The sequence below is a fragment of the Castanea sativa genome, chromosome 4, assembly GCF_040712315.1.
Source record: "Castanea sativa cultivar Marrone di Chiusa Pesio chromosome 4, ASM4071231v1".
In the NCBI taxonomy this organism is placed as follows: domain Eukaryota; kingdom Viridiplantae; phylum Streptophyta; class Magnoliopsida; order Fagales; family Fagaceae; genus Castanea; species Castanea sativa.
In genome coordinates this window covers 29,125,308-29,153,031 of record NC_134016.1, presented here as the reverse complement: position 1 = coordinate 29,153,031, position 27,724 = coordinate 29,125,308, and the positions used below count along the sequence as shown (strand labels likewise).

The window sequence follows — 27,724 nt, the reverse complement described above, 5'->3', positions numbered from 1 at the left end:
ACAGTAAAGCAATTCCGGAAAATGTTTTCAGCATTTGCGGGTGTTTGGCAACACCGGAAATTTTGGTCAAACGGAAAAGAGGAACCATTGACCGTAAAATACACCCTCCTCACCCGGAAAATATTTTCTATGTCTATTTTACCTTCAAATTGAGTTTTCCGTTGGAAAATAGAGAAAGAGAAGGAGAGGGAGAGAGCAACAACCCACACCAGAAAAGAGAGAGAGAGAGCTAGAGGGAGATCGCCGGTGAAGCCAAGATCACGCCGTCCTCAACCCAAAGGCCCGCCATCGAGCTCCCGCCGGGCGAGATCGAGGCGCGATCTCGTGCCGTCGAGCTCGCGCCGGGCGAGATCGAAGCGCGTGATCGCGCCGGCGAGATCGGTGACCCACCGATCTCACTCTTCCTCCTCCCTGTCTCACCTCCCTCTCTCAGTTTAATTTGATTTGGCCATGGTGTTTTATTTGATTTTTGTTTGTTTAGAAGTTGATGGATTGTAATGTTCTATTATAAAATTTGTTTGGAATGTGAGAAAATGGTTGAGAAAATATGAGAAATCAGTAAAAAATTTGTATTTTCAGAATGTTACCAAACACTTGAAAATATTTTCCAAAGTATTTTTTAAAATGCCACCAAACATCTAAAAATATTTTCCTTTGCCGAAAATATTTTCCTTTCCTGAAAACATTTTCCAGAATTGCTTTACTGTCGAAACAAACGCACCCTTAATTCCCAAACTCAATTGAAATTACTTTTATATTAATAGAAAATCCTATTATATATACAATTACTCATATACATATATATATATATATATATATATATATATATATATATATATTCTTTTTCCTTCCATTTTTATCTTTCTAGTCTTTTTTTTTTTTAATGATTACGCTCCGTTTGTTTCAATGGAAAACCTTGTGTAAAGATAGTTTTTCTTATTTTCCAGTGTTTGGTAGCATAAAAAAAGATAAGTCAAAGGAAAACTATCTTTGGTCAACATAAAAAGTATGGCTTATTTTTGGAGATTGTTTTCCATTAAATTTTTTTGGAAAACAACTCTATCTCACAGCAAGCTAAATAAGGGAAGTTATGAGGTTGTTTTTCAACTCATTTAAAGTTGCTACCAAACATTAGAAAATGAGATAGTTTTATAGAAAATGTTTTTTAGAAAATAACTCATTTTCTAGAAAACATCATTGCTGAAACAAACAAAGCGTAACCACCAATTCATTACTATTAGACCGAAAGTTTTATAAACATCCTGTGAGTGGGAGTGATCATAATAGAGATAAAAATGAACAAAAACTTTAAAATAAAATGGGACAATAAAAGTATCACACCTAAATAACATATCCTCAATAATTAAAATGCAACATATATTTAACAATTAAACCAACAATCAAGCAAAAGCAAAAGTTCAATAAGTAAATTCCATCAAATCTTCTCAAAAACATGTTGTCAAAATGACAACATTAACAAAATATGTGTCATAATTTTTCTTTCACAATCTCAAAAAGCTTTCACCTAACATTTCAAACAAAATACCAGGTTCAATCCAATATCAGTTGATGTTGTTTTCTTTTTCTTGTTTGCACAATTTGACGAAGTACCACTATTCTTCTCCGGACATGTAGAGATGTTATGGCCAATATGCTTACAAAGTCGACTAGACTTCTTTTGCTTTCCCAACTCTCTTCCACCTTTCATTCGTTTTTGCTTTGGACGACCTTTTGTCTTCGACATTGGAGGATAAGAAATAAAACAGTCTTCATCAATCACATCATTAACATCACCATCTTTAGTGGTTTCCTTGTCCACTAAATCTTCATCATTCAAAATTAACAAATCTTTTCCCTTTAGTGATGCTTCACAACTCCAACGTGATAATAGATACATATGTGGCATTTGGTGGCAATCTTTGTGAAGAAATATCCTAAATACGTGGCGACAAAGTATACCCCAAAATTCAAAGTGTTTGCAACTACAATTAGTCATATCACCATCCCACAAAACTTTGTGTTTCTGACTAGTTTTGTCTTTGTAATATTGCACCACAAATTCACTACCATTTTCTTGAAGCACGGAATATAGTGTAGTACTCCCAAACTCCACTTGAAATAATTTGAAAGCATAAGGTGTCAACACACTATGTGCTTGGCCTTCTAATGGTGAAAGGGTTCTTAAAGAAGAACTCCTAAATGTTTCCAACATTGTATCATGTGATTGTATTTGTTGAACATCTTCAATGGCAAGGTCAATCTAAAATTGAAAACAACAAATTAGAAGCATTTAAATGACACACCAAGACTTAAAAAAATAATATAAAATATACTAACATTGACAAATATAAACATAGATAAAATAAATTATAAGGGTAAATAATGACTTACTTGTTTAACAAATTAGATCAAGCTTATGTGGGAACTAACAAACCGTTTGATAAAAGCATTTATGCTTTCGGATCTTCCTGTTGTTGTCATTCCACCAAAAAAATATCCACGAAGGTAACTTGGTACCCAAAAGTGCTTAATTTGATATAATCTAATCATACACATGTCATATTTTGCAATAACTTGTAGTCATTGGTGCTCAAATTCTTCACATGAGTCCAACTTATATAACTTGTAGAAATTCATGCACCAACTCGAATATTGACTACGAAGAATTGATGTAAACCAACCACTAAATTTAGCGGTAATATGCCCTATACAAAAGGCATGTTTTGTGAATGGCAATTCTTTTGAAATTGTCTCTGTGATCCATGGATCTTGATCAGTCAAAATAGACTTGGGTGGCTTTTTCATCAATGATACAAAAGTCTGTCAATCAAACATAAAATTGTTACAATGCAAAAAAATTCAAATACTATCCAAATTAAAAAAGAATTGTGAATCTTTACAAGATTAAAAGTTTACCTTCATTAACCATTGAAAGGTACTAGTTGTTTCATTGCGAAGAAGTGCACAACCAAAAAGAATTGTCTTTCCATAATTATTGACACCGACAAAGACACCAAAAGGCATATCATAAGCATTCACCTTATAAGTAGTGTAAAAAACAACTACATCTCCATATTTTTGGTACCAATCAATACAAGGATAAGGTGCCCAAAAAATATGCTCCAACTTTCTTTCATCGTCTATTTTAAAGCATATTGAAACTTTGAATTCTCCTGTTTTGCATCTTTGCAATATTGTAAGAGGCTCATGGCATCACTCATTGCATGCTCCCGTCTCATCTTCCCAAAAAGGTTACGAATATCTTTTTGAAAAATGGAAGATGTCCATGTTCCACTTTTTTCTCAAGTTCCATAATACGCATTATTTATCTAATCGAAAGATTAGCTTCTTTCAACAATTGAATGCGGTCTTCATCTTCTTTTGTGATAATTCAATTACTAGGAAGAAACCGCACTTCCGAAGGAATCAACAATTCATGATTGTGATCAATAATAAACTTAGTGACATGCCATTCTTGTGGAAAAATATCAAATGACTTTCGTAAGGCAATCCTTAGATGAGTTTTGCATCTACATTTTAAAGACGCTCTATTTCTTTGCTCCTTAGATGGATCCACAATTTTTAATAGTGGTTTACCTTCTCTATGACAAAAGAAATCCCACCTTACTATTTCTTTATTTTTTGTGACAAACCGACCTTTTCGAATAGAAAAACCATGTTGACTTGCATAAGTTCTATAGAAAATAAAAGCCTCTTCTTCACTAAGAAAACATTGACCAACAAAAGGCTCAAAATTATATTCTTCAAGAACTTTCTCTCCACAAATGTCACTATGTTTTTCATTATTTAAAGACTCATCCAACTCAATATAATTTCTTGAATCACTTTGATCAGTTTCATTTGCAATAAAATCCTCATCCATTTGTGCTATATTGTCACAAGAATTTTTATAAAAAAAATCAACACCACATTTGAATATAAAAAATAAAAATAAATAGCCTTTCCGCAAATAAAATAATAGTACCTTCTTTAGGAAGCTCATTCAAGTCAAAATAATTCCTTGAAATGCATAGTTGAGTTCCACTTGAACTTAAATCCTCATCCATTTGAACTATAATAATATAACAAGGATAAATAAAAAATAAAGCAAAATCATTTTTTTAATATAAATAAATGAATAATTGAAAGCACCTTCTTAATTCTGATTAAGTTCTTTGAGCCCTCCCCTCTCCTAATTTGCTTATGTGTGTGTATGTTTTCAAAAGTGAGTAAAAAGAAGAGTGATGATAAAAAAAATAAAAATAAAAAAAATAGATTACAGAAAGGTAGGAGATGAAAAGGTGAAATAGTAGATTGGAGGGAAAAAGTAAAAGAAAAAAGATTTGCTTCTCACGTGTGATGGATGATAAAAAAAAAAATACTACAGGAAGGTAGGAGATGAAAAGGTGAAATAGTAGATTGGAGGGAAAAAGTAAAAGAAAAAAGAGGTGAAATGGAGGGAAAAAATAACAAGTATTTTTTAGTTTGCTTCATACCTATGATGGACTTTTATGTGGATGGGATATTAAATGAAGAAAACTGAAAAAGCTGAAGGGTATTTTAGGTTTATTCTAAAACATTTGTTTTCTTCTTAGCAAACTAACATATGCCATTTCATTACATAGATTTTAGCGCATTCATTAGCATTACCCAACTAGAAATTATCCAAATAGTTATACCAATGTTCACATTAAAAAAAAAAAAACTATACAAATGTGAATTCGTTACTCTATTAGCTCCTGACCAGTCAACAAAACCAACGTAATGGATCACGCTTCACCACAGTCCACATGTCCTATGCTATCAATTCTGCCAACCAACCCCAAGAAAGTGGGAGGCTGGAAAGTGGGAACCGACCAATGTTCACATTCAGTGTATAATTCGGTGTACTGGAAGACTCAAGTTATCATGAGTCCAACGTACCTTAACAAAAATTAGGGACCATTGTTTATGTAAAGACAATTGACTCAAGTTAAATTAAGTCTAGCGTAATTTGACACTGCCCCAAGCTTATCTTTTTATATCTTAATTTGTTTTAGTCATTAATGAGTACTAGTTTACAACAACAAGCATATGCATGGGTATACATAAAAGATACACATTAAGATGCATAGTATAATAATCTTACATATATAATTTAAATATTATTGATAGTCATTTATATATATATATATATATATATATTAACTCTTTAAAAAGTCTTGTAATAATGTTGTTAGGTAAAAAATGTAAATTGTCAATTTTTTTTTTATGTTTATTAATTCTAGACTCTTTGATTTTTGTACACAATAGCTCACTTGAATAGATATTTATGATATGGTCTCACATTTGATTCCAAAATTAAAAAATAAAACTCTCTCTAAAAATAATAATTTAGGACATATGGCTCAAAATTGGATTTCAATTGTAGAATCTAATTAGATTTTCTCCAAGTTTTACCTATATAAATATATATATATATATAATTTTTGTGCCAAATGATTTTTTTTTTAATTATAAAAAAAGGCTCATAAATTTAAAATTATTCATACTCTTTCTTCCTCTAATTTTATATATAGTGTTAGATATATGATTATGTTTTTTATGATTTATTTATATTGGACTCGTCGTTTTCTGTTCTAAATTAACTCATTTGACACACAAATTTAAAAATTTCAATTAGATGGAACACGTGCCGTAAAATTAAACTCTAATTGAAATCTAATTTTTACACCAAACTAACTAACTTGGTTCAAAAGTTTAAAATTTTTGATTAGATGGGACACGTGGCGCAAAATTAAACTCTAATTTAAAATCTAATATATATATATATATATATTTTTTTTTTTTTGAGAATCCGGGCCCGAAGGCCAATTTCATTGAAAGGAAAAAAGAACTACAAAGAGTCTCGATACACAAGAGGAGCTAAATCATCAGGGATGGATTCAATCCACACTTGGAGCTCATTACCAGATTTAGCTTTTCTGGCAAGGTCGTGGGCAATAGTATTACCTAATCTTCTTACATGAGAGAAAACACATAAACAGAAATCATTTGCTAATACAAGGGAATCCTGGATGATATAACCAAATTCTGGGTTGCTGGTACTCCCATCCTTGAGTGCCGAGGTGACTATCTCAGCATCCCCCTCAATTGTGGCTTCAAAAATGCTTATCTCCTTCGCAAATAAAACTGCTCTTCTATAAGCTAAGGCTTCCATTATGGCTATTGAGCATGGTAGAGGAATTCTTTCAGCCATAGCACCAATAATCATTCCTACAGAGTCTCGGATAACCACTCCTAAACCAGTAGCACCCAACTCCTTAAAGATTGCCCCGTCAAAGTTCACCTTATACGCCAAAGGGTTAAGGGGAATCCACTTAGTATTACTGCTAGAAATTGAGGGCTGCACATGTTGAGGGAGTTGAGTCGAGGAAAAATCATATAGAAAGGTTGAAGCCTTAACTCGAATGGTTCGAAGGTTAGAAGAGCAGCCTCCCACATGGTTAGAATTCCTCTTTTCTCAAATCATCCAAAAGATCACAGCAATCAGGTTGATATCGAAGCTATCCCTCATCTCCACTAACATCTCCATTAAGTCGGCAAACCTCATGAATCTGTGCTTTATATACTTCTGACCAGTTGCATTAGCTTCCCAAATGACCTTTAAAGCAGGGCAACTCCACAAAGAATGGATAGTATCCTCACAAGCCGAGTGACGCCTAGGACAGATGATTGAAGGGACTACTTTACATTTCCATAGGTTCAACAGGGTTAGGATAGCTTTATGTGTTGCTTTCCATGACATGTTTTTTACCTTGGGAGGGACCTGCAAGCTCCAAATTCCAGTCCACATTGTTTTACTTCGACCCATGTTAGAGCAGTTTAGAGCAAGGCCCCTTTCAAACTTAGTTAGCATCTGGTATGCACTCCGAGTAGAGTAAATTCCCTGATTGGAAGGAAACCAAACTTGTTTGTTCGAGATCTGATTGATACTCAAAGGCAAATCAACAATAATACTCATGGGGTAGGAACTCTTGCTTTATCAGATTAGTCTTCCAGGTCCGGGATTCATCGTCAATCAGGTTGCTCACCATAGAATCTAGGCTAAGAGAGGAAATCAGGGAAATGACACTTCTGGAGCTTTGGTTTGGTAACCATTTATCTCCTTGGATTTTTATAAACTTACCAACACCGACTCTCCAAATTGAACCCGATTCAATGACATATTTGGATTGGAGGATACTTTTCTAGGCGAATGATCCTTTATGATGACTTGTTGCCTTTAAGACTGAGCAGTCCGGAAAAAACTTGGCCTGGAAAACCCTGTGAAATAGAGAATCCTCATGGTTCATCAAGCACCAAATCTGTTTGGCCAGAAGGGCATCATTGAACTTATTTAACTCCTTGAATCCTATGCCCCCCTCATTCTTCGAAAGACACAATTTCTCCCAGCTAATCTAGTGAACGCGCTTCTGCTCACCTATGTATCCCCACCAAAATTTTCTTATAAGTACTTCAATTTCCTTAATCAGCCCTTTTAGGAGTTTAAAGCACAACATGGTGTAAGTGGGGATTATCTGAACAACTGCCTACTAAGATCTCCCTTCCAGGTTAGGATAAGAGCTTTTCCTTCCAACCCTTAAGTTTTTTCTAGATTCTTTCTTTGATGGTGCTAAAGGACTTCTTCTTTGCGCATCCCACAAGGGAGGGTAGGTTCAAATAATGTTCATATCTTTGAATGGCAGCCACTCCTAAAAAATTCTTAATTTCCTCCTGAGTCCGGGTTGGAGTGTTAGAGTTGAAAAACAAATTTGTCTTACCCCTATTAATATTATGACCCGATGCTTCCTTATAGAGCTGAAGGATTGATTGAATCTTTTGGCATTCTAAAATAGATGCTCTACAAAAAATAAGGCTATCGTCGGCGAAGAGAAGGTGTGAAATTCGAGGGCCTAATTGACAAAGAGAGACTCCTCTAATGCTACCCTCAGCTTCAGCATTCTTCAAGAGACCATGCAGCCCTTCTGTCACCAATAGAAACAAATACGAGGACAACAGATCACCTTGGCGGAGGCCTCTTTTTGGCAAAATGAAACCATGTGGTTGCCCATTCAGTAAGACCAAATATGAGACAAATCTGATGCACATAGAAATGAACGATATCCATCGACGGCTAAACCCCATTTTCTCCATGATTTTTTCAAGGAACAACCCACTCCACACGGTTGTAAGATTTGCTCATATCATGCTTCACCGCCATCAGCCCCAACTTACCCGTCCTCTTAGCTTTTAGGTAGTGGAGAGTCTCATGAGCAATTAGAATGTTATCAGTGATGAGTCTTCCTGCCATGAAGGCCCTCTGAGTTTCTGAAATTAGCTCAGGCAAAAATTTCTTTAGATGATTAGCGAGCATTTTAGCAATAAGCTTACACAACACGTTACTCAAACTAATAGGCCTAAAGTCTGTGACCCGTCTCGGACTTTGGATTTTAGGAATAAGCGTTATGAAAGTGTGGTTGAGGTTCGGAGGGATTTTACCTGAATTAAGCATTGCCAATACTGCAGCAGAAACTTCACCACCTATTTTTGCCCAGAACTGTTTGTAAAAGAGGGGGGAAGTCCATCAGGACTGAGGGCCGTGTTAGCTTCCATTTTCTTGAGAGCTAGGTGGACTTCAAAGGCATAAAAGGGTCTGAGCAAGTTTTCATTCATCTCTTGAGAAACCAGAGGCTCAACACCATTTAGCACTTCATTAAACATGGTCGGGTTAGATGAGGAAAAGAGATTAGAGTAAAAATTGACAATCATATCGCCAATCCTGTTTTCATCATCAACCCACTTACCATTATGATCCTCCAGCCCCCCTATGAAATTCCTCTTATTCCTTTCGGTTGCTTAGCAGTGGAAATACTTAGAATTTTGATCTCCATCCCTTAGCCAATCTGATTTTGCCCTCTGGTTCCACCTACATTGTTCCATATCCATCAATTTATTTATCTCATCCAACAGAAATTTTACCTGCCCATTCCCTCTTACTGCAATGGCTTTAGCTTCAACCTTAGTCAATAACTTCCTATTGCGGGTTAAAGCCAATCTAATATTACCAAAAACATACTTATTCCACGATATCAACTGAGTTTGACAATTACTGACCTTTTCCAGGACCTTACCCATAGGATCGTTCGTTGAGCACTTATCCCACGCTGAATGCACCACCCCTTTGCATCCCTCATCTTTCAGCCACATAGCCTCGAAGCGGAAAGGCTTCTAGGGGCTGTAGAATCTACTATGGACATCATTTGAGCAAAGCCAGATGGGTTTATGATCTGAAGAGAAGCCTGTCAGGTGGTGGAGGCGTACCGATGGAAATTTAATCAACCAATCAGCTGAGGCCACTGCTCTGCCCAAGCAAACCCAAACCAACGGACCTTCATATCGTCGATTACTCCAAGTCAATGGCAAACCCGTGAAGCCGAGGTCTTTAAACCCACAGAATTCTAGGTAATCACGGAATTCTTGCATCTGTTTCTTAGGCCGAATGGCTCCCCCAAGCTTTTCCTCCAGTCTTGTAATTTCATTGAAGTCGCCGATACAAACCCACGGCAAATCAGTTTGAGTACTAAGGTAACGAAGTACAGACCAAGAATCTTCCAAGTTGACTGTCTCCTGAGCTCCACAGAATCCCGTAAACTGCCAAGCGTCATCAATCCTTGGATTTACCACTGCATCAATGTGATGTGACGAGAAAGTTCGAATGTGAAGGTCCAACTCATTCTTCCACAACAGAGCATGCCCTCCACTTAGGTGTCTTCGAGGGACCACAAACAGGTTGTCAAACTTCAGTCGGCATCTTACCTTTTCCAAGTACGCACTCTTCTTTTTTGTTTCCAACAAGAAGATGAGGTTGGGTCCTTTTGCCTTCACAACATCGGAAAGTTCTTGAACTTGCAACGCGTTCCCAAGCCCGCGGCAGTTCCAACTGATGCAATTCATGGCTATCGGTGTGGCTAGGAAACAGCCACCGCTAATATAATTTCTAGTGAGGGGTCGTCATGTGGAAGGATAGCTCTGCTTTTAGAGGGTTGCACATCTAAAGCTTCTAAACTTGGGCATTCCCTAATAGACTCCAGCATAACAGAATTTGATGGGGTAGGGATGGGCTTACGGGTCACTTTAGGCCGCCTACCTTGGGTGTTTGCCTTGTTTCCTCTACTTGGACCAGCCCTGTTTGATATATCCCCGAGGGGAGGCCTAGGCTTGTTAGATGAGGCAGCATGTGAGGGTGAGAACTCATAAATATAAAATCATTCAAAAATTATTTTTTTTTATAGTTCACTTATATTGGACTCCTCGTTTTTTTACATAAAATTAACTCATTTGGTACAAAAATTAAAAAACTTAGATTAGATGAGACATATGTCGCAAAATTAAACTCTAATTGAAATCTAATTTTTACATTGAATTACTTCACTTGGCACAAAAATTTAAAAACTTAAATTAGATGGGACACATGGCGCAAAATTAGACTCTAATTGAATTCCAATTTGAAATCTTTTTTTATTTTTTGAGAATACTAAATATTTTTAACACATACAGGGAAAGGGGCGAAGGTTTTAAAGAAACTTACAATGGTGTATATCCAAAAGGGCTTAACTCTTGAATATACAGCATAGGCTTTAAACCTCTTTAACTTACACTCATTTTCCAATGTGGAATTAACCCACTATTTTTTCTTTTGAGAATACTAAATATTTTTAACACATACAGGGAAAGGGAAGAAGGTTTTAAAGAAACTTACAGTGGTATATATCCAAAAGGGCCTAATTCTTAAATATACAGCACAAGCTTTAAACATCTTTAACTCACACTCATTTTCCAATGTGAGATTAATCCACTATTTTTTCTTTTGAGAATACTAATTGAATTTTCTCTCTGTTTTACTTATTATTATATACTAGCGTGTAATTCTGTGCATATGTACGGGTACATTTAAAACCAATCTCAATTATATATATATGATTTGGAATCTAATTGAATCTAGATTCTTTAGTTTTTGTACCCAATAATTCACTTGTCATAAAAATTAAAAAAATTAGATGTGACACATGGCACAAAATTAAACTTCAATTAAAATTCAATTTAGAATCTAATTGAATTTAGACTCTTCGATTTTTGCACCTAATAATTTACTTGACACAGAAATAAAAAAAATAGATGAGACACATGACGCAAAATTAGAAATGATTTAAAATCTAATTAGATTTAGACTCTTCGATTTTTGCACACAATAATTTATTTTCCACAAAAATTAAAAAATTAGATGGGGTATATGGCACAAAATTGAACTTCAATTAAAATTCAATTTAAAATCTAATTGAATTTAGACTCTTTGATTTTTGCACCTAATAATTTACTTGACACATAAATTTAAAATTAGATAAGACACATGGCATAAAATTAGACTTTAATTTAGAATTTAATTGTATTTTTTCCCCCATGGCACATGACACATGGCACCTAATAATTACAGTATGTTGACTTGTCTCTCCCAAGATACAATAGCCTAATACAAGTGTTGTATGGCTAAAACAACCTTTGCACAAAGTGTTCAAGCCCAAAACTTCAACAAGAACAATTAAAAAGAATAAATAGTCTCTTTCATTTTCAAGGTGGGATTAGACATTTTTACTAACTCCTTATCTTCCATATTTACTTTCACATCTTTACATTTATATTGTAACATTTATTTATTTTAATTATTTAATATTAAAATGCTCCCACGTTAGTTTTGGTAAATAGTTTTTTATTATTGTAATAAGATGGTTTTGTTAACAAAAAAAAAAAAAAAAAAGATGGTTTCTTTTTTGGGTGTGATAATCAGCTGAAACTTGTATTGATGAAGAACATTATAAAAGACCTCAACTCCGATCCCCAGTAGGGGACCGATCGTTAGACACAGCTTTAACAAAAATTGGGGGACTACAAAACATTATGTAAAGACCATTTAGATAACTCATGAGCAATTATTAAAAAAAAAAAAAAAAGATGACTCATGAGCAGCTTTATTGGGATTTTCTACAGACCCACTTAAAAGTGCTATCAAGTATCAACTAAGTCAGCACATGTATTACTAGCTAAGTCAAGGCAGCTTTGGATACTCTATGATCTGTCAATTTTCTGTAGTGTGAAAATTGCTTTGATACATGCTTTAGAGTCCCCTACAATGACCGCTGCTTCAAACTGATTAGCCTCCGTTAGCTGTAAAGCTCACAATAACGCTTTAGCTTCTAATTGGAGATGGACTATTACATATTCTTGGCGTGATAGTTACTCCATAAGTATAAGTATGAGCGTTTGTAGAATATAAAGGGCAAAAGTAGGAATTTAAATCTTCAAGAAAAAGCTTAGAGACCTGGTGTTAACTTTTTTGAAACGGCTAATAACGCTAACTCTCTACAATCTCTATGAACCGTAGCAATGACTGAAGATGTCATAATCGCGAAAACAGGCATGATAGCTTTTTTTTTTTCATATTTTATTTTTCGATCCTATTATATTTATATACATTTATTTAAAGATTAACTAAACCACACGAAAGTAAAGAGCTAAAAATCAATCTGAAAAGAATATATTGAAACCCAAAATGAAATGATTTGAGAACAAAGTTTCTTTTTTCATTTTTGCTTGCAATAGTTAGTGATTGGTTGTATTAGCAAAAGAAGAAAATATATATTGTAAAAATATCATGAATTTGTCATTTTATTAGATGCGTGTGTAATGCTTAGGCGTGCCACACATTTGTCATTAAAATAATTCACCATGGTTGTTTCAAAGGGATTCCACTAAGGATGCACTACAAACTTTTTTCATATAAAATCACCTCTAGTTGCACCTTTTCTATCCATGATCCCATATCCAATCTAAAGATAATCACACTTCATCCTTTCTTTACATTTTGTTTGGTCATTTCTCTTCCCACTTTCTACCACTATCCTCCTCTTATTCATCCAAGCTCATATCCAAAAAAAAGCACATATCTTCTTTTTCCTTTTTTTTTTTTTTTTTGTTAAGTAATATAAATGAAAAAAAAAAAAAATTGACCCACTTAGACACTCGTGGGTGTGGGTGTTCCAAGAAGGGAAATTAATTGTTGTTCATCTAAGTAATGAGTGTTTTCCAAATGGGATTTACATGAATTTGAACAATACTTCTTAATTATTGGCTAGACCAAGATGATTAAAAATATCCCCACTTTAATTTATGTTACTGAAGAAGTCGTCAATTTTCTCCTATATATCAATAATTGAGAACTAGGAACTGTGTTTTCAGAATTGAAGATATTCAAGACTATCAAAAAAATAAATACCCATTTTTTTATAAGAGGCTAAACGTTAAACTAATAATACCTTAACAATGATTAATAGACTTAAAAGCGTAAAGAAATTATATTATAAATCTTATTAGAACTGCCCGTTTTTTATCAGAAGCTTGTGATTTAGTTTTTGATATAGCAAGTAAGGGAAAACAATTCTTAATGGTTGTACAAGTATAAGGCTTGACTTACCTACCAAGTAAGATTGAACTTAGGCCTAGACTATTGAGCTTGAATATCTCTAACATCCAGAAGGCCATATATCTAAACTCATCTAGAGAATGCATTATAGTTATTATTATTATTATTATTATTATTATTTTAATCTACCTGAAAGTCCAGCTAATATCTAGCTAATATGTTTAAAAATTTTATAAACCAAGTGGCCAATGGTTATCAAATAATATATATATAAAGATAAAGACAAAACAATTTTAGTTTCAGCAGGTGCCCAAGTTAATGAAGTTATAGCTCTAACTTACAAACCTGATCGTATATTAATTAAGATAATATATGTTTTAGGTGCTAAATGTAAGATCATGTTGTGGAAGCAAAACACGCACTACTAAGTTTTTAATGTTAATTACTTTATCTTGTCTTGGTTTCTAATAGGAAAAGAACCTTTTGGGTCTCTATCAAAAAAATTTAGTTTTAGCAGGTGCCCAAGTTAATGAAGTTATAGCTCTAACTTACAAACCTGATCGTATATTAATTAAGATAATATATGTTTTAAGATCATGTTGTGGAAGCAAAACACACACTACTAAGTTTTTAATGTGTATCACTTTATCTTGTCTTTGCTTCTAATAGGAAAAGAACCTTTTGGGTCTCTATCATTGTACCAGCTAATAACATTTAAAATTAGTGGTAACCCAGTCTAAGGCATGTGTGGTGTTTGGTGGACCATCACCTTGAGTTCAGACAATTACACATAACAATGTTGGACTTGTTGTCGCTTATGATAATTAGGTCTTCTACCCATTTTCATTTCACTGAAGAAGATATTGGGATCCAATCAATTAAATTTAATAATATGTAAAAGCCATAGAATGAAAATCAAACTACCTTTCTCAGTAAAAAAAAAAAAAAAAAAAAACCATACTACCTTTGTTCCAATAAAGGAGATCTGTAGGATTCTATTCATTCATATCTTTGATGATCGGATTATGAAAGGATGAGTTCAAATACATGCACCATGTACTTATATAAATGTTATTAATGAAAGTCTATGCCTTTTCTAATTAAGAATAAATTTTAATATCTTTTTTTGACGTTTATCAAGCTATTCAATTTCAGCCGGATTTTAAAAATAAAAAAGAAAAAGGTTGGGGGGTTGTACCTATCTTAAAATTGATTTTCATTTTCTTCTTCTTTTTTTTATGAATTTTTTTTAAATTATTTATATCCCAACTAACTTCAATTGAAAAAGAAGAAAATATTTCTTATTTTTCAATGCCTTTTAAAGGTTTTGCAAACCTGTAAAAAGAAAATAGAGTCAACAATATCAGAATTCACATAAGTTGTACTTGAACTTTGTTAAGTTACTAAAAATCCTTTCCTACGATTTGTAAAGGGAATTTTGGCTTTAAAAAAAATTCACAAAGCGGTTAATTCATCTGAAAAAAATTCTCTAACAATTAAACACAATATAACATGTGGTTTTTTTTTTTTTTGGGATGATTTTCTTGCATTGACATATCACTTAGTAATAGCCAAACCAACCCATTAGGTTGGTTGAACTTAGAGATCTTATCGGCCAGCAACTCGGAGTAGGATGACCACAGTCCCGACCTTTCTAGCATCGAAAGTGTACTAATCAATGAACCCCTGAAACCTAATTTCTTTTCTAACAAAATTAACCAAGCCTACCGATTGCTACATGTTGTTAATATTGATCAAGTTTGAGGGTCGATCATTGATTAAATCCATCCATAAGCCTAAACCTTGGCAACCTTCACAACCAAAACGTGATGATAACATCCAAATAAGGTTACCCTTGGATTCTTAAGTAGAGGGCAAGGAGGAGCAAACCTAATTTCTTTTCTAACAAAATTAACCAAGCCTAACCAATGGCCACATGTTGATGTTGTTAATATTGATTGAGTTTGAGAGACGTTCATTAATTGATTAAATCTATCCATAAGCCTAAACCTTCACAGCCAAAGCTTCATGATAACATCCAAATAAGGTTACTCTTGGATTCTTTAAGTAGGGGGCAAGGAGGAGCACATAGGAATGCTGACCAATACATAAGCCACAAGTGTTTTATATTATTCACATTGGTTTTAAGTACTCACTTGGAAGTGGGTGAATGTGTCTCTTATAGACTGGTATCAACTCTCTGTTTTTTTTTTCTTTGAGGTCAGAATTCAAATTTAAAATCCTCTTTGTGTCTCTTTCTCTCTATCTCATATGCAATTATATGGTATGTGCACATTCTCAATAAAATATATCAGTTGAATTTCTACATTTGAGTGCGTGTGCTGAGCTTAAGTATGACACACATTCCACATAAACTATTTCACAATGTGTACTTTTTTTTTAAAGACACAATATTTATACTCAAATGATTGAGATTCCACAATAAACTATTCTAAAAAAAAAAAAGACTGCACAATAAACTTCTATTATAAAATATCCTTTTTCAATTGGAGCTGTTTCAATCCACAACCTTGTCTTCCAAATTTAGAAAATATATTTATACTTCTTTTAATCTCTTCTTTGCTTTTGTCAAATAGTATTTTTAATTCCACTATCACTTGGTAATAGAATAGGTATGTTGTCCATCAGGAAGCTACTATGCAGCTTAAATAAACAATTGACAACTTTAGTCAATTAGTGCTAATTATGCTTCTATGAGGGGGATACTCTCAATTTTAGGGTCTGTTTGGATATCGCTTATTTTGCTGAAACTGAAAATTTATTACTGAAAGTACTGTAAATAAAAGTAAAAGTTAGTTGAAATAGTATAGTGGGCCCATAAATAGTATAAAAATAAGTTAAATAGTAAAATAATTTTAATTTTTAATCCTTATCCAAACGGAGGCCTAAAGTCACATTGAAGAGTATCATTATGGGTTTTAGGTAAGATTTAAAGACTAAACAATATTGAAACTCATAACGACAAAATTGTCTGCTCACACAAACTAAAATTGGTTTCTCCATAAATTTTCAATTATATTTTAAAGGTTTGGCTTGCATTTAATACTCAAACATGGACACCGCATGTATTCTAAAATAATGAGCAGTTGACTTCGTATCTTGTCTAGTGCACAAAAGCACTGAACGGAAATGCCACCCTTTCAATATTAAGGATAAGCAAATCACATAAGTTAGTTTTAATTAGATTTTGCAGAGAGGATCAATTTTCTGAAAACTCTGCCTTTTGCTGAAAGTGTTTTATTACTAGCCAGTTGCTGAGTTGCCATGTGAACAAAAGAGTGACTAACATCTTAATTATAAGGTTCATACTGATAAAATGTTGGAGAGTCAGTCGGCAGAAGTTTCATATTGATGATAATTTGAAAGTAATATTACAAGAAACTTCATATAATTTAGTGTTGAAAATTTGAGCGAGAAGTTCATATTAAACTTGCAGGTTTCTCAAGTGATTTTACCATGGATCTTCAATTCTATTTTCAATAACAATCGGTGATCACATAAACTGATAGCTCATTTTCAAATTATTGATAATCTTTTCAAAAGTTGTGGAAATTTTATAACTTAATTATAATTTATACCCTTAAAGTTGTGGATAATTTTGATTTTGTTCTCTAAAATTTCAAAATTTGAATACGTACCCTAACGTTACATTAAGCTTGTATTTAAGCCAATTTGTACTTGTGTTTGTGGTCATTACCTCCACTAAAAAATACATTGTTTTTTCATTCAAAGCTACGTTGCATTAATCACCAATTTAGAATTTACACTCTTTAAGTTTTGGTTAATTTTGATTTTAACCCCTAAATTTTCAAATTTTATATTCACAAAATTACGTCATTGTGAATTAAAATGAAAATTAATTAACTGACACCTCATCACGTCACATAAATGGAATAACTTAAATTCAAATGATATATAATATTAGGTGCAAGAATCCAAAATTTGAAATTTTAAGGGACAAAATTAATTAATATCAAGGCTGTTAATTACAATTTAGTCTCTTTTTTTTTTTTTGAGAAAAACAATTTAGTCAAATTTTATCATACAAGATAGGATAGAAAAAGAAGGGATTTGGTTTTATATAGATATAGCCATATCGGCCTAAAAGCAAAAGTGGCCGGCTGGTAAAAGCTTAGAAGAATAAAAATCTTAACCGAGTGTGGAAGTGAGCAGCAACGCTTTTGAGTGAATAATTATTTAAAGTATGCATAGTTGCATACCAAGCTGGTTTATTTAACTATAAAAACAAAACAAAAAAACAACTAAAGTAATGATTTAAAGTTTAAACTGTTATAGAGACAAAAACCAGATCAAGTCTAATTACATCAAAAGAGGTGTGACTAGTATTGCCCTTAGGATTATCTACAACAAAAGAAGGACAAAGTCTATCTACACCCCAACCCATCCTCTCAAACATTACAGCATATTGAACAATTAAAAGCTGGGCTCTGAGTATATTCTCTTATTCTTTCTACTTTATTTGTTCCTCTCTTAGCCAAAAGATGTGCAACCCCGTTAGCTTCACGGTAGATATGTTGTAATTTAATGTCCTATTGTCTATATATGCACACACAATGTTTAGTGGATTGCTATGAAGTGAATTTTGATAGTGATATCAAGGGCTAAAAAGAATGTGATTCTAGGCACGAAGTGATTGGTAGTTATTTAGATTTCAAGAAAATAATATAGGTCAAGATAATATCATTTAAGTCTTTGAATTATGTCTTAGATTTCAATTATGTCCTTAAAACTATTTATTGCTTCAATTTTGCCTTGAAGTTTTAGAAATCCTCGATATGGTCCCAAGTTTTTAAAAATGTTTCAATTAGTTCAGCACTACCTTATCAATATTGAAGCATTTTTAGAACTGCATGGACAAAGTTGAAATGATGAATAGTGTAGAGACAAAATTGAAATATGACACAAGGTTCATATATAGGTCAAAATCTATATCCATGATCACCTTGCATTCTTTACTAATAGTGAACTTTAAACTAACAGTAGACCAATAGAGTGGAACGTTTTGAGTATTTCAGTGTCCAAGTGGCAAAAAAGTCACAGATTGAAGATGCTGAAACAGTAGTGCATATGGTCTATAATCCGAGCTTGAATGAATAGATGAAGAAAGTGTTTTGAATGACATATAGCCAACGTGAATGTGACTAAGAAATACATTGAAATTCATTTTGAGGAAGTGCCTCTTTGTACTATTAAGAGTACAAGTTAAAAGCTGATGGAGAATGCACACCCACTTATATAAGGTTACCCACTTACCCGTTTTTGGTTCACATGAATATTTGCCCTTAATTTTTAGCTCATTTTTTCTGTGAATGTATGAATATGATATAACCCACTTTATGCAACCCAAAGTGAGGCAATATCTTCGTTTCTCACCAATGTCTCATCAATTCAGGTTTGTTGATAGGGGCACAAAGCCAATTGGTTAGGCTCATCCTAAAGCGCTTTTAATTTCCAATCTCTCGTATGGTGAAAAAGGCTTTAAAAAGCTTGCTTTAAATAAAACAAGGAAAAAGAAAAAGGATAGGCATAGGTGTTCAATCATCTTATCAGCCCAGTAAAAGAGTATAAGCCAGGATCACACCATCAATAAAGGAAAGTTTCATTAAAAAGAAAAAAAGGGAGTTATTTTGCGGACACCATCAATTCTTGGTGAGAAATTGGGGCCGTTTGGTAACGTTGTTCGTATTTTTTAGAAATACGTGTGGATGAAAAAGTGTGAAAATACACGTAATATAATGTTATTTAAAAACTGAAAATTGTTATTTGAAAACATTTGTGGAAATACATGTTGGTAAAAAAAGGTGTAAAAATATGTGCAATATTGTTTAAAAACTAAAAATTGTTGTTTGAAAACACAAACCAGACACCTTGTAAAGGTCTCAACTTCAAAAAACTGACCACCATGCATACAATGTATATACGATGACCAATAAAAAAAAAGGTCAACTACTGCTCACATAGCGTATGTGCAGCCATCAAAGGTTTCAAATCATAGGTTTTGCCTTTCACTATATTAAGTCTAGATAAGCCATCTCCCCACATATGCATGTCTTCCCAAACTCACCAAAATATACAAAACACTTCTATTTGACCAAAATGAGATAAATGTGATAAGAACAAGACATAAAGTAACTTAAGCATGTTTTATAGATAATTAAGTTGTATATTTTATCCAATGACTTTTCTCATTGAGAATTATTTTTCTTTTTAGAAGTTTTTTAGTTAGAGAAGTACAATAACAATATTAAAAATTGTGGTGTATGTGGCAATTAGAATATCTATTTGACGAATTAAAGTAAATATTAAATTTATTGAAATTTCAGTAATAGAATTTAAAATTTCTTGAAACTTAAATAATATAGTTTTAATTAAATTGTAATATCATTATATCATAAAAAAAATCTTATGAATTGATTTGAGAAAATATATTTAAACAATTAATATGAATTAATTTAATAATTGATGAGGGTGTAGCCATGTGTCGCAACTCGCAAGAGATAGCTACTTAATTGGTGCAATTACGGATTCTAAAACCCAAATTTTTTTATATAATAATATATTGTATGATGAATGGTTTAAAACCTTTTTCTTGAGAAGAAAATGATTTAAATCCTCATATTAGTACACACAAAAAAAAAAAATTTGTATACTATAAAAAGAATCTAACTATTGAAAAGTTTAGATTCATACGCATGTGTATATATATAAATTTGGCAAAAATACCTTTTGGTAGCTCTTAATTTGTATTTAATGTCATTTTAGTCTCTTGTGTTTTAAAATTGTCAATTTTTAATTTATTACACCTTATCTTTGTGAACACACCAAATATGCTCCTACTATCCATCGCTGTTGATTGTTGCCATTAACATCACAATTAAGAAAAAAACAAAAGCAAAAACAAGCCATAACTCCATCTCCATCGATTTCTTCTCCCAGAACACCATAACTCCATCTCCACCAAGCGGATATTGTTTGTTTTTCCCAACTCTATTTGGCAAGGTGTGGATTATATATACGTACAGGTTCAGGTTACTTGGTTATGGTGAAAAGGCCAAGCCATGCTAGCCTGATCTCGCCCTAGTTGATGTGTGGGGTGCACTTAGGTTGGATTCAAAATTGTCAAACCAAAAAAAGAAAAAGAAAAAGAAAAAGAAAACTCAGATACTTTCAGTTTGGAATTTACTGGGGCAGCTTATGTTAATCAAGATAATAATAAATGTTTAGTGATAGGACTGACGAAGTTGAACACGGACGAGGTTAGCCATGACGAACCTGACGGATTATCTGCGTCATTGGCGAGAACGTTAAATGCCATTCAATGCTGCCAATAATGTCCCGGACCGTTGCAAGACCAGCTGGACGAGCCGGTGGAAACGCATTAAAACCCATTACTCCGCCAGAGACGTTATCAAGGGAGACATTAACACCACAACGGCTATGGTCCAGAAGGATATATAAAGCCCTCACAACACTAATACGAGGTACACACAGAATCACAACATATACTGAACTATTTTTGATATATTGACTGCCACCTTCTTTCATACTAACTTTGGCATCGGAGGCGTTGTAGCAGGCACCGCACCGGTGACCATTGAGTGAGTTCTCGCTTCCATCGCGTCGCCAGAGCGTGACCGGCACCGTCTGGACGAACCCAAAGAAACTGACGAGCTTCTGTTTCATCATTTAGTTTTTTTTTTTTTTTTTGAGAAAGAAATAAATGTTTAGTTAGATTTGGGTTTAATAAGAGTTTGGCTAATCCTTTTATACCTCTAATGTTGGTATGTTATGACTAAGAGTTTTATACCTTAATTGACACTTTCATGTGCTTTTAACACTTTATGTCCACGACTCTGTTACAAGACTGTCAAAGCATCTCGCAAGAACACATACACCCAGCCCGAATGGAGCTCCCTAATTTATGTTGTTTAGTCTTCTACATGTTAAGTGGACATGAACAGATTGTACAGTTCAATGGGTTATACCCGATTTCTTAATAAAATTCTATCTTCACTGTCAAAAAAGTATTGAATTATCAATAATATAAATGTCAATTGGTATGTAATTTAATACTAACAAATGACAGGTGAAATCATCATCAAGCATTCAACCACAAGCCCATGGTACAATAATGAAAATTAGAGTTTGTATCTCTCAATCCTTAACTATCGAATTATCGCTAATATAAATGTCGATCGGTATGTAATTTAGTGCTAACAAATGACAGGTGAAATCATTATCAAGCATTCAATCACAGGCCCGTGGTACAATAATGAAAAAAACACAATTATTTATATAGGAAGCAGATTTCAAAAAACAATCATGAAAAATTGGAAGCATATTTCACTGTTTGGTCAGGAGTAATAAATCTGTGGGGATTTGGAGGAGACATCAACTTAGGGTCCATTTGGATAGAATTTATTGCTGAAAACTGAAAACTGAAAACATTGTAGCAAAATAATTTTTAAATGTGTAAATAGTGCTGCGGGACCCACTTTTAATAAAAAATTACTAAAAAAGTACATGTACAGTGTGCGCACAGTGCGCGCTTGTCCCCGCAGCAGCGAAAAAAAAAAAAAAAAAAAAACAGCAAAACGTGGACGCAACAACTTTAAGCTACATCCAAACGCCCTCTTATAGGCCAAGTTTTGTTTTTCACTTTCGTTTTTGTGATGGCCAAGTTTTGTTTCTTCAATTTTGTTTTTGTGATGTGATGTTAGTGGGAAAAAAAATAGAAATAGATGGAAGGGGCATATTATTAGCATTCGCATCCGGAATGCTAAATGCTATATGTTGCCTTTATTTAGCATTTTTTTCTCAAAAATCTCCCACATCCAGAATTGTAAAAGTAAAGTGATGAAGCAGTATCTCGTTGATTTGCTTGGACTCGTCCAGAAGGCTCCTGAAAGTACTCTGACGAACCTGTGGGAGCAGGAATTCACTCAAGTGGTCACCGGTGTGGTGCCTGCCACAACGCCTCCGATGATAAAGTCAGTATCGAAGAAGATAATGATTGAAATACCAGAAAAAATGATTCAGGTGGTGATGTTTTTTTATGTACCTTGTATTGGTGTTGTGAGGGTTTTATATACCCTTGGGGATTGTAGCCGTTGGAGTGTTAATGACTCCCTGATAACGTCTCTGGTGGAGTTATGGACTTTAATGCGTTCCCGTCGGTTCGTCCAGCTGGTCTTGTAACGGTTGGAGCTTTATTGGCAGCATTGAATGGCATTAATTCTTTTTGATGACGCGGATACTGGTCATGTTCGTCCGTGAAGGCAACTTCGTCTATAATTATCCTCGTCAGTTCTGTATTCGTCAGTACCATCAGATGCCCCCAGGCTTTATGGTCGTCAGTGACGATCGTGGAAGCCGAATAGTTTTTTTTTTTTGTCCTTTAGGATTTCGTGCCGCATTGAATGCGTTATGGCGGCGTTACGTGGGTCGTGGCCACGTGGCGTGATGTGGTTGGAAAGGGACTGACCCTTGGGTTTCCCGCCGATTTTCGGTTTTCACTTCTATTTTGGCTTTTAAACTCATTTCTCTGCACTTTACTTTTTCATTTCCTTCCAAACTCCAGTTTTTCTCCTCTAAGCATCCTCCTCGTACGTTTCTTTGCTCCTTTTTGGCTCTTGGCTGTTGGGCTCCTTGCTTTCTTCGAGGTAAGCTTCTTCAATCTCTCTCTTTTTTCTTTGCAAGTATCTGATTTTTGTTTGTTTTTTTTTTTTTTTTGGGTTCTCCTGTTTGTTTCTCCTTCTTTTACGTGGGAATCTTAGTATTCTTCTTTGTAGGCGGAAGTTCATGGTCGGTAATTTAGAGGTTAGGGAAACTGTCCTTCAATTTCTTTTCTTTTTGCTCGCTTAGGAGGGTCATTAGGTGCTTTCCCCAATTTGAGGGGCTTTGTTTGAGGTAGCCAGTTTAGGTGTTGTTTTGGGTGATTTATTCCCATTGCTCCAGGGAGTCCGTCGATTGGTTTGAAGATTTGTAGAAGAAGCTTAAGTTGATGTCAGAGGTTAGGTCTAGTGACCTCGATACTGGGTTGTCGTCTAGCGACGATCATATGGAGGGAGATACGGCCGTCTCGACTTTTAGAGAGGTTAGGGTTTTCCATGCCCTCGTGGAGCCGTGTGGATTAGATTCCGACGCCGTCAGTCGGTTTAGGGATAGATTTCAATTCCCAGAGCGGGTTCATGTTCGTCGCCCCACTGACGACGACAGGGCTTGCTCGTTTTTCCCCGGTGAAGTGTGCTTCTATGAGGCCGCTTTCACTTGTGGACTTAGGCTCCCCGTCCACCCGTTTGTGATGGAGCTCTTGGCATATCTGGGGATTGCCCCCGAGCAGCTTATGCCCAATTCGTGGAGAATAGTGGTCAACTGTATGGAAATATGGTTGGCCGCTAACGGGGATATGATTAAGGTAAACGAGCTCTTATATTTATACCGTCTAAAAGAGTCCAAAGAGTACGGGTATTACGAGCTAGTACCTTGGGAGAGAAGAACCAGGATCGTCAAGGGCTTACCTTCGTCCTTCAGGTACTGGAAGTCCAAATATGTGTTTGTGTCTGGGGACAATTTTGAGACTCCCTCCAGCCAGGACTGGGGTGAGATCCCCAGGTTGCTTCGTCGGTGGGGAACCCCGACCTTAGGTGCGTCAGTCTTCTTTCTCGCCCCTTTTTTTTTTTTTTTTTCTTACGTATGTATATATATATATTTTTGGGTGATTGTTGCTAATTTCCTCCGTCCTCGTGCAGCTAAACGAAGAACGAAGTTGAAAAGCAGGTACAAGGAGCGCGTTGAGGCGGCCATCACTTATTCCCAATCCATTGACAATTGGGACGACTTGGTAGACCCGAGGACACTCGCTTTCTACAACCTCGGCCCCGATCCGTCTCCCTACGTTTTACGAAGCCTTGATATCGAGGGAAAGAAGAGTAAGCTTCTAAGTTCGTCGGTCTTGACCCTGAGGCTGTACTTGTTCAATTTACTCTTTCTCTTACAAATTTTTCCCTTTTGCAGAGATGACGACGAAATTCAACAAGGGCATGTATGAGAAAATGAGGTCCAAGAAAGACGAACCCTTGTCGAGCCTTGGGAAGAAGGTGGTTCGAGTGAAGGGCAAGGTTGCTTCCGTTACTCCGACGGTCTCGACCACACCCGTGGTTTCGGGTGCTGAGACGACGAGGACGGCTTCTCCGGCCACTTCGGTAGAAGAAATTCCGACACCTGCTTCCAAGAGGCCTCGCACATCGGATAAAGAAAAGGATGCCGCCGGGTCGTCCACTATTTGGGATGACGAGAGGTTGGCGACGGATCGGGCTCGTGGGGTAGTGAATGCCGAGGACCTGAAGGTGCTTTCAGGTTCGACTCCAGCTGAGTTGATGGGTCGTCATATCCATAAACTCGTCCAGGTAAATCGTTTGTTTCTCATGACGCCTTTACACATATGCCTCTCTCTTTCTTATTTATTCTTTTGCATGCCCCTTTTTTTTCTTTTTAGGTGTTGGGGGAGGCCGTCCATTTTTCAGTGGAGTATCAAGCTCAGGAGGCCAAGGTCGAGTCTTCGCTTTCTCGGATCAAAGTCCTGGAGATGGAGAACTCGAGGTGAAGAGGAGCGACAAGCGCGATGGAGGATGTTCACCAATATAAGGACGAGGTCAAAAGGCGGGGCGACGATCTTAAGGTTGAACGGCGGTGGTTACGGAAAAGGACGAGCGGCTCGCGGCGCGAAGGAAAAATCAAGGTCGTCGCCTCTAGGGCCATCGAGGGCTTCCCGGCGGACGAAGAGTACAACTCTGTGCTCTTCGGTACTTTAAGGGGTTTGAGCTCTTGAGGAGGTATTGCATCAAGCATCCTTCCGGGGTGGATTTGGAGGCGGGATATGGAGGAGGTCGACAAGGAGATCTCTGGCGACGAGGCTGCCCTAGCGCCGTCGCCGAAGCTCTGAGGACGTTCACGATGCTCCCGTCAGCGATGCCCTTAGATGCCCCGGTGGAGACGATGCCGACCCGGATGTCTGAACCTGTCATTAAAAAGTTTTTATTATATGTATTTTTTTTGAGGTGCCTGACATGTTTTTCAGGCTCAATTTCTTGGACAATTAGAAATTTTCATGTGTATTTTTAGCCCAGTGTTTATGGGTTTTTTTTTTTTTAACAATGGCCTCAGGTTTTGGGCTTTTATAATATTACATCTACTTGGATACATTCTGCTATAAAAAATTTTTCCTGTATCCGTCAGTAATGTTCGCCCACTGGGTGGGAAAGTTATCACTTAAGCCTTCTCCTGTACTTAGGCGTTTTTTTTTTCTTTAGTCTTCGTCAGTGATATGTCTCCGTCTACGCGGAACCTCATTACTTAGACAAAAGTTCTTGGCTTTTGTCTTCGTCAGTAATATACTTCCGTCGATGCGGAATCTTATTACTTAGACAAAAGTTCTTTGCTTTTGTCTTCGTCAGTAACGTACATCCGTCGATGCGGAATCTTATTACTTAGACAAAAGTTCTTTGCTTTTGTCTTCGTCAGTAACGTACATCCGTCGATGCGGAATCTTATTACTTAGACAAAAGTTCTTTGCTTTTGTCTTCGTCAGTAACGTACATCCGTCGATGCGGAATCTTATTACTTAGACAAAAGTTCTTTGCTTTTGTCTTCGTCAGTAATGTACATCCGTCTATGCGGAATCTTATTACTTAGACAAAAGTTCTTTGCTTTCGTCTTCGTCAGTAATGTACATCCGTCGATGCGGAATCTTATTACTTAGACAAAAGTTCTTTGCTTTTGTCTTCGTCAGTAATGTACATTCGTCGATGCGGAATCTTATTACTTAGACAAAAGTTCTTTGCTTTTGTCTTCGTCAGTAATGTACATCCGTCTATGCGGAATCTTATTACTTAGACATTTTTTTTTAACTCTCCGATACTTGGTACCTGTATGAGCACATCATTTGAATCATCATTTCATTAATTTTCAGTAATTAGTACATTCTTGATCTATGTCTGTTGGTGGTACTTCTTCAAGTTTTCTATGTTCCAAGGTCGCGGGAGTTTTTGTCCGTCCAGGGTCTCCAAGTGATAGCTGCCTTGTCGGGAGTAGTGCACGACCTTGTAAGTCCTTCCCATGTGGGGCCAAGTTTTCCGTGGGCGGGGTCTCTAGTTGCGATCGTCACTTTACGTAAGACGAGATCGCCGATTTCTAGTCTTCGAGAACGACCCTTTTGTTGTAGTATTCGGTCATCTTACGGCGGTACTTCATCGTCATGTTCGAGGCTTTGTCCACTTACCTCGTCTAAGCAATCCGGATTGATTCGAAGGGTCGTCGTTGTTCTCCTCGCGGAAGACTTCTCGCCGGGTCTTGGTCATACCCACCTCGGCGGGATTCTTGCTTCGGTGCCATAAGTGAGCACGAAGGCGTCTCTCCCGTGGGGGTTCTTGCTTTGTCGTCTGTGAGGCCCACAAGACATTGGGCAATTCTTCTGGCCACGCGCCCTTAGCTTCGTCTAGTCGTGCTTTTATGATCTTGAGCAGCGTTCGATTAGTTACCTCCGTCTATCCGTTGGACTGTGGGTGCCTAGGCGACGAGAACTTATTCTTGATACCCAGTCCCGAGCAAAAGTCTCTAAATCCTGAGTACATCGAAGCGTCGGCCATTATGCAGAAATGATCGTTTGCGGGATCCCAAACCTGCAAATTATGTTTCTCCACACGAAGCTACGGATTCTTGCCTCTGTGATCGTTGCTATTGCTTCTGCTTCAACCCATTTTGTGAAGTAGTCGATAGCGACGAGCAAGAATCGTACTTGTCCTTTTCCCAGGGGTAACGGACCGACGATATTGATCCCCCATTGTGCGAATGGCCAGGGGGAGGTAATCGTTGTCATCTTCTCTGCTGGCAGCCTCTGGACGTTCCCGAACCTCTGGCACTTATCGCACCTCTTGACGAGCTTCATAGCGTCTTCCTGCATAGTTGGCCAGAAATACCCTGCTCTAATAACCTTACTTACCAAGGATGCGGGCCGGCGTGGTCCCCGCAAATCCGCCGTGGACTTCGTGGAGGACGTGCCTTAGCTTCTTCCTCGTCGAGACACTTCAAATAAGGCAAGGAGAATCCTCTTTTGTATTGGGTTTCATTCAAAATTGTGTATCTGGCCGCCCTTGCTTTAATCTTCTGGCCTCCATTGAGTCATGAGGA

The 27,724-nt window shown here is 36.0% G+C and overlaps 2 protein-coding genes across 2 annotated transcripts; both read right to left on the bottom strand.

Moving 5' to 3' along the window:
* Window positions 1-1,525: 1,525 nt before the first annotated feature.
* Window positions 1,526-3,883, bottom strand: LOC142632680 (uncharacterized). Its single transcript, XM_075807046.1, has 3 exons — window positions 3,658-3,883; window positions 2,917-3,062; window positions 1,526-2,260 (listed from the first exon to the last, which is right to left on the bottom strand). The coding sequence occupies exons 1-3, from the start codon at window positions 3,881-3,883 to the stop codon at window positions 1,526-1,528; spliced, it is 1,107 nt and encodes a 368-aa protein (XP_075663161.1).
* Window positions 3,884-9,249: 5,366 nt separating this feature from the next.
* On the bottom strand, window positions 9,250-9,975 carry LOC142632678 (uncharacterized). The gene has a single exon (XM_075807045.1). It carries the CDS (start codon window positions 9,973-9,975, stop codon window positions 9,250-9,252), a length of 726 nt encoding a protein of 241 aa, XP_075663160.1.
* Between the last annotated feature and the right edge of the window lie 17,749 nt (window positions 9,976-27,724).